At 35.7% G+C, this 18,447-nt stretch overlaps 4 protein-coding genes across 4 annotated transcripts; 1 reads left to right on the top strand and 3 right to left on the bottom strand.

Annotated features, from left to right (window-relative positions):
• The first annotated feature begins 758 nt into the window (after positions 1-758).
• On the top strand, positions 759-4,195 carry LOC130723187 (protein STRICTOSIDINE SYNTHASE-LIKE 4-like). The gene is made up of 6 exons (XM_057574146.1): positions 759-1,036; positions 1,389-1,601; positions 1,911-1,978; positions 2,622-2,858; positions 3,113-3,245; positions 3,711-4,195. Exons 1-6 carry the CDS (start codon positions 860-862, stop codon positions 3,990-3,992), a joined length of 1,110 nt encoding a protein of 369 aa, XP_057430129.1. The 5' UTR covers positions 759-859; the 3' UTR covers positions 3,993-4,195.
• A 226-nt stretch (positions 4,196-4,421) lies between these two features.
• Positions 4,422-11,572, bottom strand: LOC130723188 (ATP-dependent DNA helicase Q-like 3). Its single transcript, XM_057574148.1, has 15 exons — positions 11,489-11,572; positions 10,956-11,096; positions 10,833-10,867; positions 10,015-10,098; positions 9,472-9,560; positions 8,606-8,758; positions 8,432-8,532; positions 6,913-7,062; positions 6,733-6,825; positions 6,572-6,637; positions 6,358-6,491; positions 5,800-5,894; positions 5,576-5,703; positions 5,201-5,307; positions 4,422-5,052 (listed from the first exon to the last, which is right to left on the bottom strand). Exons 1-15 carry the CDS (start codon positions 11,558-11,560, stop codon positions 4,605-4,607), a joined length of 1,896 nt encoding a protein of 631 aa, XP_057430131.1. The 5' UTR covers positions 11,561-11,572; the 3' UTR covers positions 4,422-4,604.
• LOC130725549 (uncharacterized) lies at positions 11,560-12,630 on the bottom strand. Its single transcript, XM_057576766.1, has 4 exons — positions 12,532-12,630; positions 12,280-12,451; positions 11,829-11,917; positions 11,560-11,718 (listed from the first exon to the last, which is right to left on the bottom strand). Exons 1-4 carry the CDS (start codon positions 12,628-12,630, stop codon positions 11,560-11,562), a joined length of 519 nt encoding a protein of 172 aa, XP_057432749.1.
• A 1,132-nt stretch (positions 12,631-13,762) lies between these two features.
• On the bottom strand, positions 13,763-17,227 carry LOC130724683 (methylthioribose-1-phosphate isomerase). Its single transcript, XM_057575964.1, has 9 exons — positions 17,019-17,227; positions 16,840-16,895; positions 16,043-16,201; positions 15,756-15,855; positions 15,492-15,631; positions 15,252-15,357; positions 14,600-14,738; positions 14,238-14,506; positions 13,763-14,150 (listed from the first exon to the last, which is right to left on the bottom strand). Exons 1-9 carry the CDS (start codon positions 17,106-17,108, stop codon positions 14,082-14,084), a joined length of 1,128 nt encoding a protein of 375 aa, XP_057431947.1. The 5' UTR covers positions 17,109-17,227; the 3' UTR covers positions 13,763-14,081.
• Positions 17,228-18,447: the final 1,220 nt, after the last annotated feature.

Raw genomic sequence — 18,447 nt, 5'->3', positions numbered from 1 at the left:
TTTTAATGTAGCATCAGATAATGAATAAACTTATAAATATTGTATAAATTTATATTATATATATGGCCTAATACGAAGTATCAAATGAGTCATTATTCTGAAAGGGATGAGTTAAAACCTACCAGGATAATAAAAAATTCATGTTTCCTTTTCCACCCTCATATAAATTAAAATTAGTTCAATATTTATATTTTTATAACTTATAATATAATATTAAATTATAAATGTAAAAATATTAATCTAAAGATGTTTCTAATTGCATCGTTATTCAGCTATTTTCCATGTAAATAAATTATATTTAAATAATTATTTATATATATATATATATATGTGGAAGAGACAAACAATAAACTAATAAAGTATAAATAATTAATACACCCTTCCTTATTATAAGAGATAAATTAGAGGTGCGCTTTGATTCTTTATATAATAACTAATTTGGAGTTTGTGGTAAGTTAATTTTTTTTTTACAATAGTACCTTTATTTAATTAAGTTTTTTCTTTTTTTTCACACATAAAAGTATTAATGATATCTAAAAATTAAGAAAAGGGGTAAGATCGATCTTGGAAGTTCAATATTTAGTTATTTACTGTGAACAAAATTTAATGCACTAAACCACTTTAACTAGATTTTTAGTGGGCGTGAAATAGTAGTTTAGTTCTAATAAAAATGATAAGAGAGATTTATTATACATTGATTGACATTAACTCTCCGTGAGACAAACAAAGACCAATGAATACGTGTACTCGTGTAGTACATGAAATTGTAACATATGTTTGATGTAAAATTCATTAGCCTTGAGCTTTTAGAAAGTTAACAGTAACACACTCCTGATTGCAGAGCACAAGTTTCTTATCCATGGCTTCCAATCCGACTACTCAACCTTTCTCTACTGGAAAATGTGTAACACTAAGCTCAAGCTTAGTTCTAGCAGCTTTAGTTGCTCTCACAGTACAAGTCTTCTACTTCTCACCCATAGATCCAGTTTTGCTTGACATAACCCCTGCACCTTCAACCAAAAACAACAAATTACAGGTAAAAAGTCACTGCATGTTATCTTAAATGGTCTTCCCTTGAACTCAATGTGGTTTCATGTTGAAACAAACGTGTTAAAGTCCTGCTTCTCTGATCCACGTTAAGCTTAACATGTCAAATTCTAGCTTCTTCTCGAGATACGTGAAATCAAGTTTGTGTTGAATCTGACACCAAAACAAGCATGCACCTAGCCATGTTTGGATAACAGGCACCTAGAAACTACACATAAGCTTCTCTTCTGAGAATTGATTTTGACTTTAAACTTAATTGTAAATCACTTGTAAGAGAATTTATGAACATGCCGTTAGTATTTAATACTTTACTCTGTTGTATATGTTGTTTTCCTTCACAGAATGTCAGTAAGCTTGGAGAAGGACTTCTGAAACAACCAGAAGATGTTTGCTTTGATGAAGAGGGTACTCTCTATACAGCTACTCGAGATGGTTGGATTAAAAGACTGCGCAGGAATGGAAATTGGGAGAATTGGAAGCATATAGATAGTCATGCTTTGCTTGGGATAACAGCAGCAAAAGATGGGGGTCTCATTGTGTGTGATGCTAACAAGGTAAACATGAATTCTTCCATAGCACAAGCAAAAACAACAAAAGCCCCAAAATCCATGTCTCATGACTTATAGTATGTGTCTGAGCCACTCATTTGGAAATCTTTCTAGTCAGATTCAATTCTATAGCAAAACTGTTGTGTTTTAGAATTGATTCTGATTAAAGATAAGCTAATCCGAATATGAAAATAATGGCTACATTTCTAGCTTCTAGGACTTGGTCATTAACTTTACTAATTAAGAAAAAGCCAAAAGGATCCAAGAAAAAAAATGTGCTACTGCAAGACTAAAGATTATAATTATGATTTGCAGGGTTTGCTAAAGGTTACAGAAGAGGGTTTCAGTGTTCTCACTACACAAGTAAATGGTTCTCCAATGAGGTAAGCCCCAGACGAATAATTCATGTGCAGATTGCTCTTGTGTTTTGTTTAGTTTTATTTTCTCTTTCAAGGCATCATTCATTACTATTACTATATCTTTAAGGGTCCCTATCTTTAATTTGAAATTTTGTTGAATGTGCCTTTTGGGGCATGCTAACAGCTCTGGTTTTGTTTTGTTATCTATTTGCACCGGTATGTTCTCATACTACATAGATAAAAAATGAACTGCATTCTCTCAGAGTGTGTCGGATGGAGCTTTTGTGATTGTAGAGGTTAATGTAATTTTTGAGGAATTTAAAATGCATTGTGCTAAATTCAAACACAGAATTTTAACACAACCGATTTAAAAATTAAAACTCCTACCATAATTACATTACCCTCTATAGATTGGTGGTATGTATGAGTTGATAGTGACTAGGTAGGAAGGATCAAAGATTGATGCTTTTTTTATTCTTCAAATGTTTGAGCATTTTATGATGCTAATCAATCTTGTGCCCCAAAATGCATTAATTGCACCCTTAATACAATATTAATTATTATGATTCTAAGTGAGGTTCACTTAAATTAGACAATTTCATTGCATCCGCACTAGCAATGAAGCCCATAGATTACAGTTATGAATATTTCTAATCGATTGAACCAGGTTCGCAGATGATGTGATAGAAGCATCAGATGGAGATATATATTTCAGTGATGCCAGTACCAAATTTGGTTTTGGTAACTGGTATCTGGAAATGCTAGAGGCCAGACCTCATGGACGAGTTCTCAAATACAACCCTGTATCAAATGAGACAACTATTGTCCTTGATAACTTGGCCTTTGCCAATGGTGTTGCTCTCTCTAAAGATCAAGATTATCTTGTGGTCTGCGAAACTTGGAAGTAAGTAAATATATATCTTGTCTTCCTTAGATTTTCTGGTCCTCTTTTGGTCAATTGAGTTTTTTTTGCCTTTGATGTCCCCACCTGTTCGGGAAACTATAGTTGTCTCTTCCAACAAATGATTTTCCTAGTGGTCGAGCCTGTGTTCTTGTTGGTTTCAATTGAGTCTCTTTTGGATATAGAAAGGACATCATTAATGTTGTTATGCATTGACTGCATTTTCTGTCATTTTACACTATTATTTTGTGAATCAGGTTCAGATGTACGAGGCATTGGCTAAAAGGAGCAAACAAAGGCAAAACAGATATTTTCATAGAAAACCTCCCAGGTGCACCTGATAACATTAATCTAGCTCCTGATGGCTCTTTCTGGATTGCTTTACTTCAGGTAATATTCATAATTCATATGAATTCTTAGTGAAAGATAGTTTGCACATGAGCAAATGTTCTTGTACAACCATGTTGGCATGAAACAACTATTTAAACATAAAGAGAAGACATGTGAATGGTATTTATTATATATCAATCGCGCCTCCTCTCGCAATAGTCCTTGTCGACCTAATTGGCTATTGCGTGGACAAAGCAATTGCTCATATACCTTTATCTTTAAATTCAAAGGACTGTTAGACATAATTTGAAACACATTATCCTTTCAACACTTTAGGAGAAGACACATGAAAATTTTGTTTTATATTCTGTGTGACTGTTAGACATAATTTAAAACACATTATCCTTTCAACTGATATTTTAATGTATCTTAAGCTTTTCAATTGATTGTACACAACAACTTAAAGGACTCTGAGTTTCAGACTAATTTGATTTTTTTTTTCTTTTTCCAATATTGATGCCAAAGATTACTTCTGAAGGACTGGGGTTTGTGCACACCTCCAAGGTATCCAAGCACGTGGTAGCTTCATTTCCATGGCTATTTAACTTGGTCAACGGTGCAAGAAAATCAGCAATGGTGGCGAATGTGGCAACAGACGGCAAGATACTCAGAACGTTTGATGATAGTGAGGGGAAGGTGCTAAGTATGGTTACTTCAGCCGTGGAGTTTGAGGACCATCTTTACTTAGGTAGTCTTAATACCAATTTTGTTGGAAAATTATCACTCCACAGTGCACAAAACCAGTGAAGTTCAACTCTAATTCAATAAGGGGTGTTTCTCTGCTTGAACCAAGCAATAAAAGCATCTTCTGATATGTATGATTCTGGTGAAGTCCATCTAGGATATTGTCCCTATTGCGCAAATATGTTGTTCATTTTGTGTCTCTGCCTGCATCAAGCAAGAAAAACTTATTTTGGTATGTTTCATTTACTAATGTGTTCATTTTGAAACTAGGATCCTGCCATTGGCTGAACAAAAAAAAAGCATCAAGACTAACTATCACCTGGAAATTGAAATTCTATTACCAACAGAAACAGAGAAATTCTCCCTCCCAAAGCAAGTTTCAAAAAATGAACTATCATTGACTTTTCCATTTCGATACCTTTAACAAAGAATCCAAGAGAACAAACAAGCTTTCGATTAATAGCCGCTTAACGCTCATTACTTAGATAAGGATTTGCTCCAACAAAACATCAAAGGTGCTTTTAAATGCTCAAATGGAATTTTTACATGTTTTGATTTAAAAAAAAACTAAATGATTGAAAAACAAAGCAATTTATTTTACAAAAACCAAAGTTGACACTTGATACATATTGCAATTGAAACTTGAACTCATTAATAGTAGTTACAGGAGTCAACCTACTCTATCCTCATCTTCTTTTCTACTCTTGGTGAAGGCTTTTGTGTGTCCTTTACTTGGTCCCCTTTTGTTTTCCTACTATTTACGAACTCAGAGAAGGATGGTATTTGTGGCAACTTTGCATTCACAGAACTTTCCATTGGCACACATTGGAAAGTTTCTGATCCAGCATTGCCTGAGGGTTCACTGCCAATATCTTCTTTTGTACAAGGATCTAAAGCAAGGGGTGTGAGGGGGTGTTCAGCTTCTGTCGTTGATGTGGAAGAACTAAGCGCTGATGTGGAAGAACTAATCGCACAAAGTCGATCCATCAGATTGGTAGGACTTGTAGTTGTCAGCCACCTCACAGTACTTGCCACTTGTGAATAATAGAATGATTTGCCAGCCTTGCCATATTTCTTGTAGCATTCATCCTCAAGAAATGATGCTGAGGTTTCTATTTCAATCCTGAACAAATGTTTTAAATTAAGAAATAAGTATTAGGAGAAATAAGTTGAACACTTGTTATAGCAAGCAAATGTGAAAATTTTTGGAGTTGGTGGTTTTTATGTTGTGGAGAAAGAACTCAGACAAGCAAGTAGGATGGTAAGCCTACCTGAAGTTGTCAAGCCGTTGCTGAGCCTGTTTAAGAGCATTTTGTAATCTTTCCCTGCTCGTTCCTCGCATTGTATCAGAAATAGCATTCTTGTCAACATTTTTCCTCTGTTAATCAAATTAGATAACTGAGCATGCAGACAAGAATAATGGCGGAAGGAAGTAACCATTTCTGCTGCATTGATCTTAACAATACTGGGCTAGAAACATAAATAAGCACAGACGTAATCATCTTTTCCCAGTACAGATGCTAATCATAACAAGTTCTGTTACAGTACCACCCAATGTGATCATGCAAAATAGAATGAGGCACAGGGGGGAAATGGAGAATATACTTTTTAACTACCAATGTGGGAATAATAAATTAAAGACGCACCTGTTTATCAGTGTTGTCATTTCGATAGAAGTTTTCTTCTGCCTTTTGTAACAAAGCAAGCTTTTCATTCAATCCCAATCTGGATTGAAGCTTTGAATGGGCCAGGTTGTTAACAACCTCATTGCCATCTGCCAATAAAAATTCGTCCACGTGAATGAATACCATAATAACCACTCATCCACCGCCAAAAGAGTAAGACGCAAGCAAAATAAATTTAGAACTACCATCTGAATCAGATATATCTTCCTCTGATCCACTTGCTTCCTCATTGCGATTCCAGAATTCAGATAACTGCTCTCCATCAGTTGCACCAGTGGAACTGATAAACAAGATAAATGAGAAAACTAGGCATTATTTAACAGGATCAATTAATGCAGTATAAGGCAATCTTCATCAAACCGATTGTGTTGGTCCTGCTGTAAGGAACTATATTTAAGTTCCATCTTTTATTTTTCTTTTCTTATCATTTTCTGTCTTTGGGTCAATACATGAGAGGGCAAAGTCACATATAATATAAGTCCTGTAAAACCCCATGGATAATGGCATGACCATTGAGCCAAAAGCTCCAGTCTTAAAGTACCATCTTTATAGACACGTGTGATATCCTTATGTAAAATAGATTAAAAATACCAATCATGGTCTGCCTGTGGTAGCTATCATTATTATAATTTCTTCTAGCATGCAAAACTGCAGATCAGATATACTCGATCCATTTCCTGTTTATCCTTTTAAGTTCAATTTCTAATGCACAAGAGGGTTTTTACACATGAATAATACAGCACCTGGTGATAAAAACTCTAGAAGAACCATTTTTCTGCCGTAGAGCACAGGTAGCAGCGAGATTCTCCAAGTATCTAGAAACTAAGTTTGGATGTCTACAGGCATCACATGTTTTGCCACAGAGTGATGCAGTTACCTGTTATGAAGAAAGTAAAATATCCACTAGGGTAAATATGAAGCACACCACATAATAACTCAGGCCATAGATTTCATTACCTGCTCCCCAAAACTCTCGAGAATCCTTTTCCTACGACATCCAGATCCCTCACAATATTCAACCATCTATATATTTACATGTAGACTCCATTACTCAAATACACAAGGGCACAGTCCACAAATACACGATTAAAAAGAGCAAGCAATGATTTAGATTTCACCTGATTGAAAGCAGTCAGGGACATTCTGGATGATTCTTCTTGTGAACTTGATGATTGTGCCTTCTTACTCCCTGAGTTGGATAAGATAAATTCCTGACATAGCAGATTATAATTAGAGAAAGCAAGTATAATAAGAAAAACAAGAATACAAAGTCAAAGTAACAAGTTAAGTAAGTAAACCATTCTTTTGCGATCATCTACCCCATAGTACAACAGGCTTGTAGAGGGCAATTGATCACGACCTGCTCTGCCTGACTCTTGATAGAATCCTTCCATTGACTTTGGAATATTGAAGTGGCACACAATTCTGACATCCTTTCTATCAATGCCCTGGTAAATTTGATCTTAATCTATTACTAGCAGATCACACAAGTGTAATAAAAATTACAATATTAATTATTAAACTTCATTTAGAAATTTAAATCAAATTAATAGCAAATGGCCACTTACCATTCTGAATGAATACCAAAGGCTCAGTAACTGTATGCAAGTGAACAGCTCCATGCAGAGAGTATAGGAAGAAAAGAAAGGAATACATCACAATCTTTAATAAATCTCACAATCTTAACAAGTTTTCACACAACAGAAATGATAGATGTTGTGAATTTACTTAAATACAGGATATATTCATGCTCGTTTTGCTACCCACTTTTTATTCATCTTCCTTTGATCCATTGTGGACCAATGGATTGGGTTCTTTATAATACTCCACTAAATAATGACAGAAATATCAGACACTCCTCAACGTTGGTGTTAAATGAGTTGTAAATAGCATGCAATATATAGCACTCGGATTTCCAAATAGTGTGGCAATGATTCAAGCTATCTGCACTTATTATGCCTTGGGAATGCCACATCCCCTTCTACATGTTAGAGAAAAGCATCACAAAAGTCATGCTCAGTAATATGGTCCAACCAAACATGCTTGCATTCAATACAAATAAGATAGTGTGTACTATTCAATATTTCAATGCACTACTTGCTATAGCACTAAGAACCTATACGAGCACTATGCATAAAATTATTTTTGAAATATGCAGAAAATTAAAACAATATATTTGGCATATGAAATGCTTCCTTTAGGAGAAATAGCTTGGATATTCAATGAAATCAGTCCACTGCTCCTGTTAAAAGTGTTCCTTTTAAAGGGAAAGAATGTAAACTGTACAGCTGACATTGGACAACAACAAACTCAAGGGCATTCAAGTGAGAGGGTGGAGGTCCAAATGTCTTCTGGCAAGTGGCAACTACATGTTGCATTCCCAGAATTCCTTTCATGGGAAAAATACTAGGCAATTACAACTCTTAAGAAAATAGTCGTGGCCGTGGTTCACAAAGTAACATTACACATAGGTGGGCAGGCTAGATAACTTTCTGATTGATGATCTCAAAGCAAGACAAACAGATCTAAGTGCATTAGTGATGTTTGTGACACCCACCTTTTTGTTATAATTTTATTCTTTTGAAATGAAACCAGAAGTACTAAAATGACTTAAACCACACCACTGAAAATATCATAAAATTTAATATGTGAATAAAGTCAGTTAGTAAGAGTATGCATCATGTATGGCAATGTTTAAGCATTTTCAAATACAAAATATGGCCAAATACCCTCCACCCGGATTGTCAACATTAAAATGGAATGAGAGCATCAAATGATAACAACATACTAGTTAATACAAACATAAAAAGGGGAAACATACCCAAAAGCAACAGTGGCAACAACAACTTTTATCTTTGAAGAAATCCAATCATCTAACACAGAAGTTCGCTTTGTATTATTCAATCCTGCATGATAAGCTGAAAAGAAAGGAAACAATATAAATAATAGCAAATCATTTTGAAAATACATCAAAAAGACGTAAAATGTTACCAGCACAAGAAATGCCACTTTGGGACAGATGAGCTGATAAGTCATCACACATTGAACGTTCAAGGCAGTAAACTATTCCACAAACATCTCCCTTGGATTTGAGTGTATTAGATAAATCAGCATAAGCATCATCCAGTAGATCTTTGTATCTAACTGTATCGTCAAGAAATCCAGTCAGATTTGTTTGAACTCATAAAGTAGCTTTACATTCTGTCAAGTAACCACTTTATCCCAAAAGCTTAAGCTGTTGGGTAAGGGCCACTTTAATGGTTTTATATTATATTCTAACACGCCCCCTCACGCAAGAGCCCTTTGGGCTTGAAGCGTGGATAAATGCACAGGCCCACCTACCATGTGCTTAATTAAATTCCACTTTTTAATCAGAAAGTGAGGGGAGCAAGGATCGAACTCTAGACCTCTCGGTCATAGAGGCTCTGATACCATGTCAAGTAACCACTTTATCCCAAAAGCTTAAGCTGTTGGGTAAGGGCCACTTTAATGGTTTTATATTATATTCTAACACATTCAAAATCAACATCTAGAGAGATTCACCAACAGTTGATATTTGGACACACCCTCAAAGATGTTTATATCTGTATCTTATCTATTTTCAAGCAATTCCTTATTTTTCAAAACAGAAATTAGTTCATAATTATTTTGCTTTCTCATATCTTCTTTGTCAACATCATCAAACATAAGTTAACATGCACAAACATTTTAATAGTGAGTATTTATTGCTAGCCACATTACATGTGATACATAGCAGTGATGTCTGGCCATTACTAACATGCCAAACAATACATGCAGGGTTAAACTGATAGCTGAATTGGTTCATAGCTGTGAATCACACGGCAAGCAGAACTGACCTTCATAATATATGTTAGGACGATTAAATGAAGACTTCAGTAGTAACGGATTTTGCATCTGCAAGGATTCTACTACATCTTTCTGAACCCTGCAGAAAACGAATAATCAAGGAAATAAGGCCACAATGGGATTTCGTTCTCATCCCTCAATACAGAAAAAAAAAATCAGAATGCAAGATAATGTCAGTTTCAAAAATAATACACAGAAGCGCCATGATTATTGTGATAAGCAGTGCATATTCTTTATATGTGAATACTGAATACATTTATACCTGTGCCAGCATACAATAATTAGGAAGTACCATAATATTTCAAAAAACAATCTCATCATGATATAAGGTATACCATAAGTTTCTATAGATTTATAATCATCTATACACCTATAGGAGAATAACAACAGCATAACTCCACAAAAATTGGCAATTATTTTTGAAAGAATGGTTGCAAAAACAATAAGGCCTGCATATAAATGCATTCGTGTACAACATTAAAATATTGGGGGAAAAAGCTAATTTATAAAAAAACCAATTTAAGAAGACTTACTTAGGAACAGCAGTTGCTGTCAGAGCTAATATTGGTACATCTGGTAGGTGGCTTCTCAAAGATGAAAGCTTACGGTAGCTAGGCCTGTTTCCAAATACGGAGGAAAAGAGAATTGTGTCATGAAAATAAACTGTAAGCCATATTAGCACATGTTAGAGTTATAATATAAAACTCATTGACGTGTCTTCATGGACAAGTTTCACTTTTGGGATAATTGGATCATAACATAGTATTAGAGTCTTACGACCAAGTGAATTAGAGTTTGATCCTTGCCATCCCTATTCTTCTAATTAAAATTTGAATTTTAGCACTATATAGGTGGGTTTGTGTATTATCCATATACTTCAAGTCAAACAGGCTCTTATGTTGGGGGCATGTTAGTCATATATAATGTAAAAATCATTAATGAATCTTCACCTCAAAGTTTAATCTTTTAAGATAATTGGTCCATAACAACATATAAGAGACACTAAACATATGCGCCCACAAATCAAATTAAACCACCAAGTACTGGATAAAGAAAACCCAAGAAGGCATAGATAACAGACGAAGACATAATGGAATTTAATTGGATCCTATTGAACATAATCAAGTACTACCAAAATAAATGTCATTTTAGCTACAAGAAAAAAGGTAAATACAAAAATACACACATATCCTTGTGCGGGAAGAAAAAGAGATGACTGGATTTAATTAGCCATGGCACTAGGGAAATATTAATCATATTACAGCCTTGGCAGAAACATAGATCCTAGAAGATAACCATGAAAGAATTCCAAATGAAAAATTATGAGCTGGTTGCAGGATGTGTGAAAAACCTGAAATCGTGACCCCAACTTGAGATGCAATGTGCCTGAAAATTTTGTAGATGTGAAATTATTGAGATGTCCACAAAATTCAAAGGAGAAACAGAAAATTGAATTGGCCTTTCCAGCTCACACCTCATCTATGGCAATGAGACTTAGCAACCCCCTAGCATAAATCTTTTTCAGCTTTGACATAAACCCTGGTGTTGCTATCAACTCTGGAGTTACATATAGTAGCCTTGTAGAAGGTTTTCCAGAATTAAGGTCCTCATGAATCTTAAAAAGCAAAACAGATATGTCATTTTACTGAACTAAGAACGCTAAGAACAAGTGAGAAATCAGTACACATATTACATGAATTTGGCACAGATCCTTTCCCTTCATCCAAACCAAACTAAACAAGGGAAAATTTTCATAGTAGAAGGTGAGGGTGAGGTGATAACATCAGGATCGAGTATATATATCCAGGCACTTTAGTGGTTTCATTGAGAACTGAGAAGCTTGAATTTAGTAGACACAATATCCTTTTCAATCAACATAAAACTGAACTTACACCAATATAAATCCAGGAACTGAGAAAAGAGTCATGAGATTATTGCAATTATCATATCGCCTGAACTTTGTGAATATGCTAATTGCAATAAAATATCAGCATTCTTATAACTCACCTTATCCCTTGCACCTGCCGTTTTTGTTGAGGAGAGAAACTCTGCAGCAATTCCCTTCTCCTTTAGCGCCATCACTTGATTTTCCTAACATATACAATAAAAAAGAACACATGAGCCGAAACATGACAACATGTCTGAAAAAAAACAACAAAGTCGATAAAGGTGAAAAGATGCCCACCATTAAGGCTGTCAAAGGGAACAAAAGTCAGAAATCTCAGCTGCTTCCTATCCTAGGCATGAAAAACCAGGCAAATTATCACGCACGCAGCATTTAGCTCAGCCAAAAATTCAAAAACTCTGGAAAAAATGAACAAGATTCACCAATTAAGGGACAAACAACCAGTACGATTCCCGCTTTTGCCAATGCAGGAATCTGATAACACATTGACTTGCCTCCTCCAGTTGGCATAAGACAAAAACAATCTCTTCCTGCATCCAAATAAAACAAACAAGCCATACTTCAACTTCAACCGAAAATTTCTTTTTTTTGGTACCATCGGAAAGATAAATTGCACACTCCAGGGATTGCTCCCTGGACCTCCCCCACCCGACCCAAATGTCCCCTAGCTCTTACCACTTGAGCTATATCAACCGAAAATTCCAACTCAAATCATCATTTTTCTTTCACTCTCAACTACATTTGCTAAAACCACAACACACCCCACATGCTCAACAACAACAATGCTCTAAGTTCAATGCAATAACTAGCACTACCCACCAAATATGAATGAAAAAAAAAATCCCCTTTTCGTCCAAAATTTGCTGAAACCTAGAGGAAAAGGTGAATGCACCTGAGAGCACAGCTTGAATAGCTTCCAATTGCTGACCCCTAAAATCAGGGTACCCGAAATGCCATCTTAGGAGCTTCACCAACGCTTCCTTGCCGCACAATGACACCTTCTTCTTGGTTGGATCGCCATTGTTGAAGGGTAACAGTGTCTTCTTCTGCATTTCGACTCGAACCTGCTCAAAATTGAAGGTTGATTAACAATGAATTGAGAATTGAATGTGCGAGAGCGAGGAAGGAAGAGAAAGTGTGAAACCTTTGATTGAAGTGTTTTTCGTGTGTGTTGCAGAATGCGAAGCGATTCGCGGGTTTTCTGATTTTTGCTACCAATTTGCGAGGAACCGAAATTGCTCATCACAGGAATTTGGTTGGGCTGGGCTTTTAATTGAAAGAACCCAACTTGGTAGAGGGAATGGATTGGAGATGTTTCAAAACTAGCTCAAGTGCAGTGTTCGTTTGGTATGATGTATAGTATAACTCCCGATAGTATAAGACATGATTGTATTAGGCCGGATAGGATAAGGCCTGATAAAATTTTAATACTATATAGCATTTGGTCATATAATGCATAATTTGGTGGGAACAGTGGTGGTGGTGGTGTTAGAAGGTGATGATGGTGGCTGTGGTGGTGGCAGTAGTGGGTAGCCGCAATGGTGGCAATAGTGATTGTAGAGGGGGGTGGTGGAGGGTGGTGGCAGCGGCGACGGCGGTAGTAGTGTCTGTAACCACGATGGTGGCAATGGTGGAGGGTGGTGGCGACAATGTGTTTGTCAATGGAGAATCTAATGCTTTAGTGCCCGTTTGTATTGGCGTTCAAGGTAGGCTAACGCACGTTTTGTGAGAATCTTATCTCTAGTTGATTAGAAAAAAATGCGGGTTGGGGTGTGGCCACTGCTCACACAAATGAAGCCTCATTTGTCTTGGATGATTAGGAGAAATAGAAATGGAAAATGCTGTGGGACACGACCTTGGGTCTCGTGCACCACGCACGAAGCCATTTCTGGCGGTTTTAAACCGCCAGAAACGGTAGCTTTTCTTTTTATTTTGACAGTTGTAATTTTGTGGCGGTTTGAAACCGCCAGAAACCGTAGCTTTGCTTTTTTTTTGAACAGTTGTAATTTTGTGGCGGTTTAAAACCGCCACTAAATTACACTCGTGCACTAGTCGTACACATTCTCTCGTACCATATAGCATTACTCAATAGAAATTGAGGCGAATAGTATCAAATCAATGCGCACTTTATTATTATTTTTTTTTTTGAACCTCACTTTATTTTCTTTGGTCCATTGCAATCGAAAATAACGTAATATTCGTTCATCGTGAGGACACAAACTCATACAGCCAGCAGGACCTCCAAATTCACTAATCACTAAATTTGGATTCTTAGAAATGTTATTTTCCATGTAAAAATCATTTTCATTGAGTGTATAAATAATGATTACGTTTTTCCTTAGTACTGAGAACTTTTATTACCTTATTTAATGCAATTTCCAATAAAGCACATAACACACTTCATAATATTTGAATTTTATCATACAACCAGGTGATCAAACTGACTTTCAAAGAACCCATGGCATTCGATTTTAAGCATGTAGGGCATGATCGCCGCCAATTTCTTATTGACATGTTTATTAAACAGGCCGCGATTTATTTCCCGGGACATTTCCATTGAAGAAGCTAATCCTGTGCTGAAGTCACAACCTCAAACAAAAAATTTAACACAATACTTTCCAATCTAAAATGGATGCAATGTGTTAGAAAAATCTAACTCCACCATAGGTCATTGACACTAAACACTTTCAGCCCTTAAAGTGTTTTTTGTATGAAAGCTTTTATGTCAAAAGCATCAGCAGCAGATGACTTTGTAATGACACCCTGCCGAGAGAACATAAAATGATCAGAGAAAAAAGTGCAACTGAACCCCATACAAATGATGCAAGAGTAGGAAGAGGTAAGACATACCTTCTCAGTAATAATCCCAGATATTATGTTAGCAGGTGTGACATCAAAAGCAGGGTTCCATACAGAAATTCCTGATGCAGCAACCTGCTCTCCAAGTCCTCCACGTGAGTTCAACAACTCCTTGGGAGATCTCTCCTCAATGACAATTTCTTCTCCAGAAGAAAGTGAGAGATCAATTGAAGTCAATGGTGCAGCCACATAAAAGGGTACATTATGAAACTTGGCACATAAGGCAACACTGTAGGTTCCAATTTTGTTGGCTGTGTCTCCTGCAATACCATTTACATGAAGATCCATATGATGTTCCCATACTCTAGAAGACAAGCAAATATAGTTTATTTTTTGTTGTAACTCAAAAGTACCGTTTGATGCAACACGATCCGCCCCCACAACAACAGCATCCACGCGTCCCGACTTCATTAGTGCAGCTGCAGCAGAATCCGCTATAAGAGCTGCTGGTATTTTATCATGTACCAACTCAAAGGCAGTCAGTCTAGATCCCTGCAATTTAGCATTATACACCAAATCAATTTAACTCATTAATTTCATGAAATGCAGTTAAGGAGAATATTATTCTGAAGATAGATTCAAGAGGAAAAAAAACTTAATAAAAGGTTGGAAATTTGTTCTCAAAACTACTTTCTGCTAACCAAATTCCATTGTTGACTTCAGAACCAACCCCCCCTCCCGCAAAAAAAAAAACGATCATTAAGGAAATCCTAATTTAAGGGGTTCAAACTATTTTCTCGCTTTTTCAAATGAATGACTATGTAGACAAAAAGGTCAACTATAACTATCACTGAAATACAAATTTGAACATGGACCATAAACCAAAATATAAGTACATCATTATAGTTCAGTTCTGTTTCAAGCCAAGCCATAATACTAATTCAAGATTCCAAGTAGCAGAATAAACAGCTAATACAGACCACCCCTATTAAAAGGTAACTTAGAACATGTATCGTCTCTAAAACAGCCCTGAATATAACTAATACTTTGAAAAACTGCACTCACTTGATTGAATGGGCGTGTTTCTGTGCAATAAGCCCTTTCTAAAGCTCCTCCACTATGAAGTGCACGGATTACACCCAGAGCAGTACCATATCCAGCAGTAGCTAAACTGAAACGAATCAAAAACACTTGCAAGTGAGTTCAAACTTCAAAGACTTTCTCACATCATTTGTCAAACAAATAAACAAAAAAGGATATGAATGATTGTACTAAAATAACAAGAGGTGGTACTGTAGCAAGCACCTTCCAGTGTTGCAATGGGTCAAAACAGAAAGCTTAGGCTTCTCAACTTGGTGTTGAATAAAAGTAGCTCCATAAGAACCAATTGCTCTATTTGAGGCAACATCATCGACGAGCATAATTTCAGCAGCCTCTATATAATCCTTTAAAGTAATCCAGTAGATTCAGGTTCAAATGGTCAAACACAAAATAAGAGAGCAAAAAGGTACAAAATGTAACATTATTTATTTGCAAAAGTTCCTTGATTATAATAAGTCTTTGTAATACCTGAAAAACACTTTTGGCCTCTGAAGCGGTAGCAGCAGCTCCAGATATGACTTCTTTGAGTTTTGTTGCAGCATCTGATAGGTTCACTGCAGTTGGCCGACTGAATCATGAAGGAAAAAATCAAGCTAAAATTCATACATGCTTACAAGGAACGTTTGAAACTTATAATAACAGCCTCAACTACATAAAAAGACACCTCAACAAGCCAAATGCTATTTAGTTACCAGGCAATACCATATCCAAAATAAGCAGATTGTTGTATTATCAATGTAGACAACCGAAAATACCTTGAGACAAGATATTCTAACTTGTTCTGCAGGAAGGAAGCCGCATCACTGGGCGACCCACTAAAATCACCTAGATTAGATACCTCCACAGCCAGGGCGAGTGCGGCTGCAATGGCAATAGCAGGTGCTCCTCGGACCACCATATCCCGAATGGCATTCCTGAGAAAGTCATGAAAATTTAGATATCTGAATCCATTGATTGAAAGCATTAAGATAACAGTCTAGATTCAATCGGCTTTCTTTTTCCCACATTCACTGTTACTACTTACTACTATAACCAAAGTTTGAAATTGTAGACTACATCATGCGATGAACTGTTCTACTATATTCTTTCTTTTTTCCGTCCTTAAATGGCTCCTAGTTAAGTTTGATTAACCCCTACCAGTTGATCTATGAGCCCGATCGTAATTAGACTCAAACAACCATATTTCACCAAAAAAAAGTTAAAGAAGACCGCAACAACCGTAACCGCAATCCAAAACTGATGGTAACATGACTATTAACCCCTTTAGAATATGAAGTAGATTCGATAAAAGTTATGTAAGTGTGTGTTTGGATACCAGTTAAATTAACGTGAAAACATATTCATCTCAATCCGAATTGAAGTGAGCGCTCACGCAAGTTAGCACGGTATCCAAACATTAAGTGGTCATAGTGGAAAACCAAGTCAGGTTGACTAAAATCATTTCAGTTCAAAGTTACATGTGTAAGTACAAAATCACATTATAACTAGTTGTTTAATTACTCCTGATATGCAAATTCAAACAAAGCATTAAGGCATGGTGATAATATCTTGCCAGCCATCGGTTGAATCGCGAATCTCCAAGTAAATTGTTTCTAGAGGGAGTTTTCTCTGCACAAAAAGTATCAGCAATTCAGTATCAGCAGCATAACTAGAATTCCAAACAAAACAAAAATGAATTATGAAACAAAAGCAAAATGAATTTTGGTTTGTGAATTGGTGCTTAGTTTAAACCTGATCAAGAAGCTGAAGGGAACCGCGATTGTAGCGAATGGACTGAAGCGTGTTGGTGCCGGTGAGTTCGTTCGAACCCGATGATGCCATAGGTCGTTGAGTCAGTGTTTTAGGGGAAGAGGTTCAACGCTCCGTTTGCCACTGGATGCAAGAGCTTCTGAGAGAAGCGCGTGCAATGAAACTCATTTTTTTTCTTTTCTATTTTCCTTTTTTGTTGGAATCTTTTTTTTTTTTAACTTCTTTTCTTTTATCACATCAATATATTCGCCAGCAAGTAGCAAAGCAATCAATAGTTACGCCTCTCAAAATCCACTTACAAAGTTTAGCACATTCGAAAGCTAAGTTCTATTCACCAAAAAATAGTTCAAGGTGCAATTATTTAAAAATCTAGTTTAGCGTACTATCTTTCTTTAGACGGTATGTATGAAAGATTATTTGTTAGAATAGTCTTACTTATTTAATGTGATCTTTAAATTTCGAAAAGATTAGCCTCATGCTCGTGAGCCAGCTTAACTCAACCCACTTTTTATCATGTTCAGTTGAAAATGAGTTGGCAACTGTGTGAGTTTTTTTGACTCGACTCAACTAACTTTGATGGACTAAACGGGTTGAGATTGTAGTAAGTTGAACCAAATTGTTTTTATTTTATTTTTAAGTCAATCTAAAAAACATTAAAATGATTTTCTAATACAATAACAATAACATGATTCAATTTAATGAAACATTTTTTTACACATTTTGTGGTGAAACATTGAAAAAAAAAATCATATTTTTCTAATTTTTAATATTGTTTTACAAATTTTTTTTTTTTGAATTTTAACAAGTTTTATTTTCATTTAAATAAAAGTGAGTCAATTCACCTAACTACTAACTCGTGGTGAATTGAGTAGGATTATGAATTTTTAGGTTTAGCCTAAAAGTGGGTTAGTTCGACTCAACTCACTTTTCTTCAAACTTGTAGTGAGTGAGTAATGATATATACACACCTCACTTTCTCTTCTATCTCATTTCCACCTCTTTTTCCTTCTATCTCTCTCTGTATTTCATGTCACATCACAAATCATATCATTCATTTATCTTTTATTCCCACTTATCTCACAAGGTTGAGGTGGAATTGGTATGTTAACCAAACATTATTCTCTACCATTTTATTTAAAAAAAAGAATATACATATTTTTTCTTTTATAAATTGTATTCACTTTTTATTTTATTTTTATTTTATTTTCATATATCATCAATCATCTTATCTATTATTTGTCCCCGAGGGTTAGCTCAAGTGGTAAGAGTTAGGGGACATAAGGGTGGGGAGGGAAGGTTCAGGGTTCGAATCCTGAAAGAGAACTTTAAAGGGAATTTCTAACTTACTAACAACTAACCACTAACACTTGCCTATAAAAAAAAATCTTGTCTATTATTTCTCCCCACTATT

This window comes from Lotus japonicus, chromosome 6 (assembly GCF_012489685.1).
Source record: "Lotus japonicus ecotype B-129 chromosome 6, LjGifu_v1.2".
Taxonomy (NCBI): Eukaryota; Viridiplantae; Streptophyta; class Magnoliopsida; order Fabales; family Fabaceae; genus Lotus; species Lotus japonicus.
This window is presented reverse-complemented; position numbering and strand designations above follow the sequence as displayed.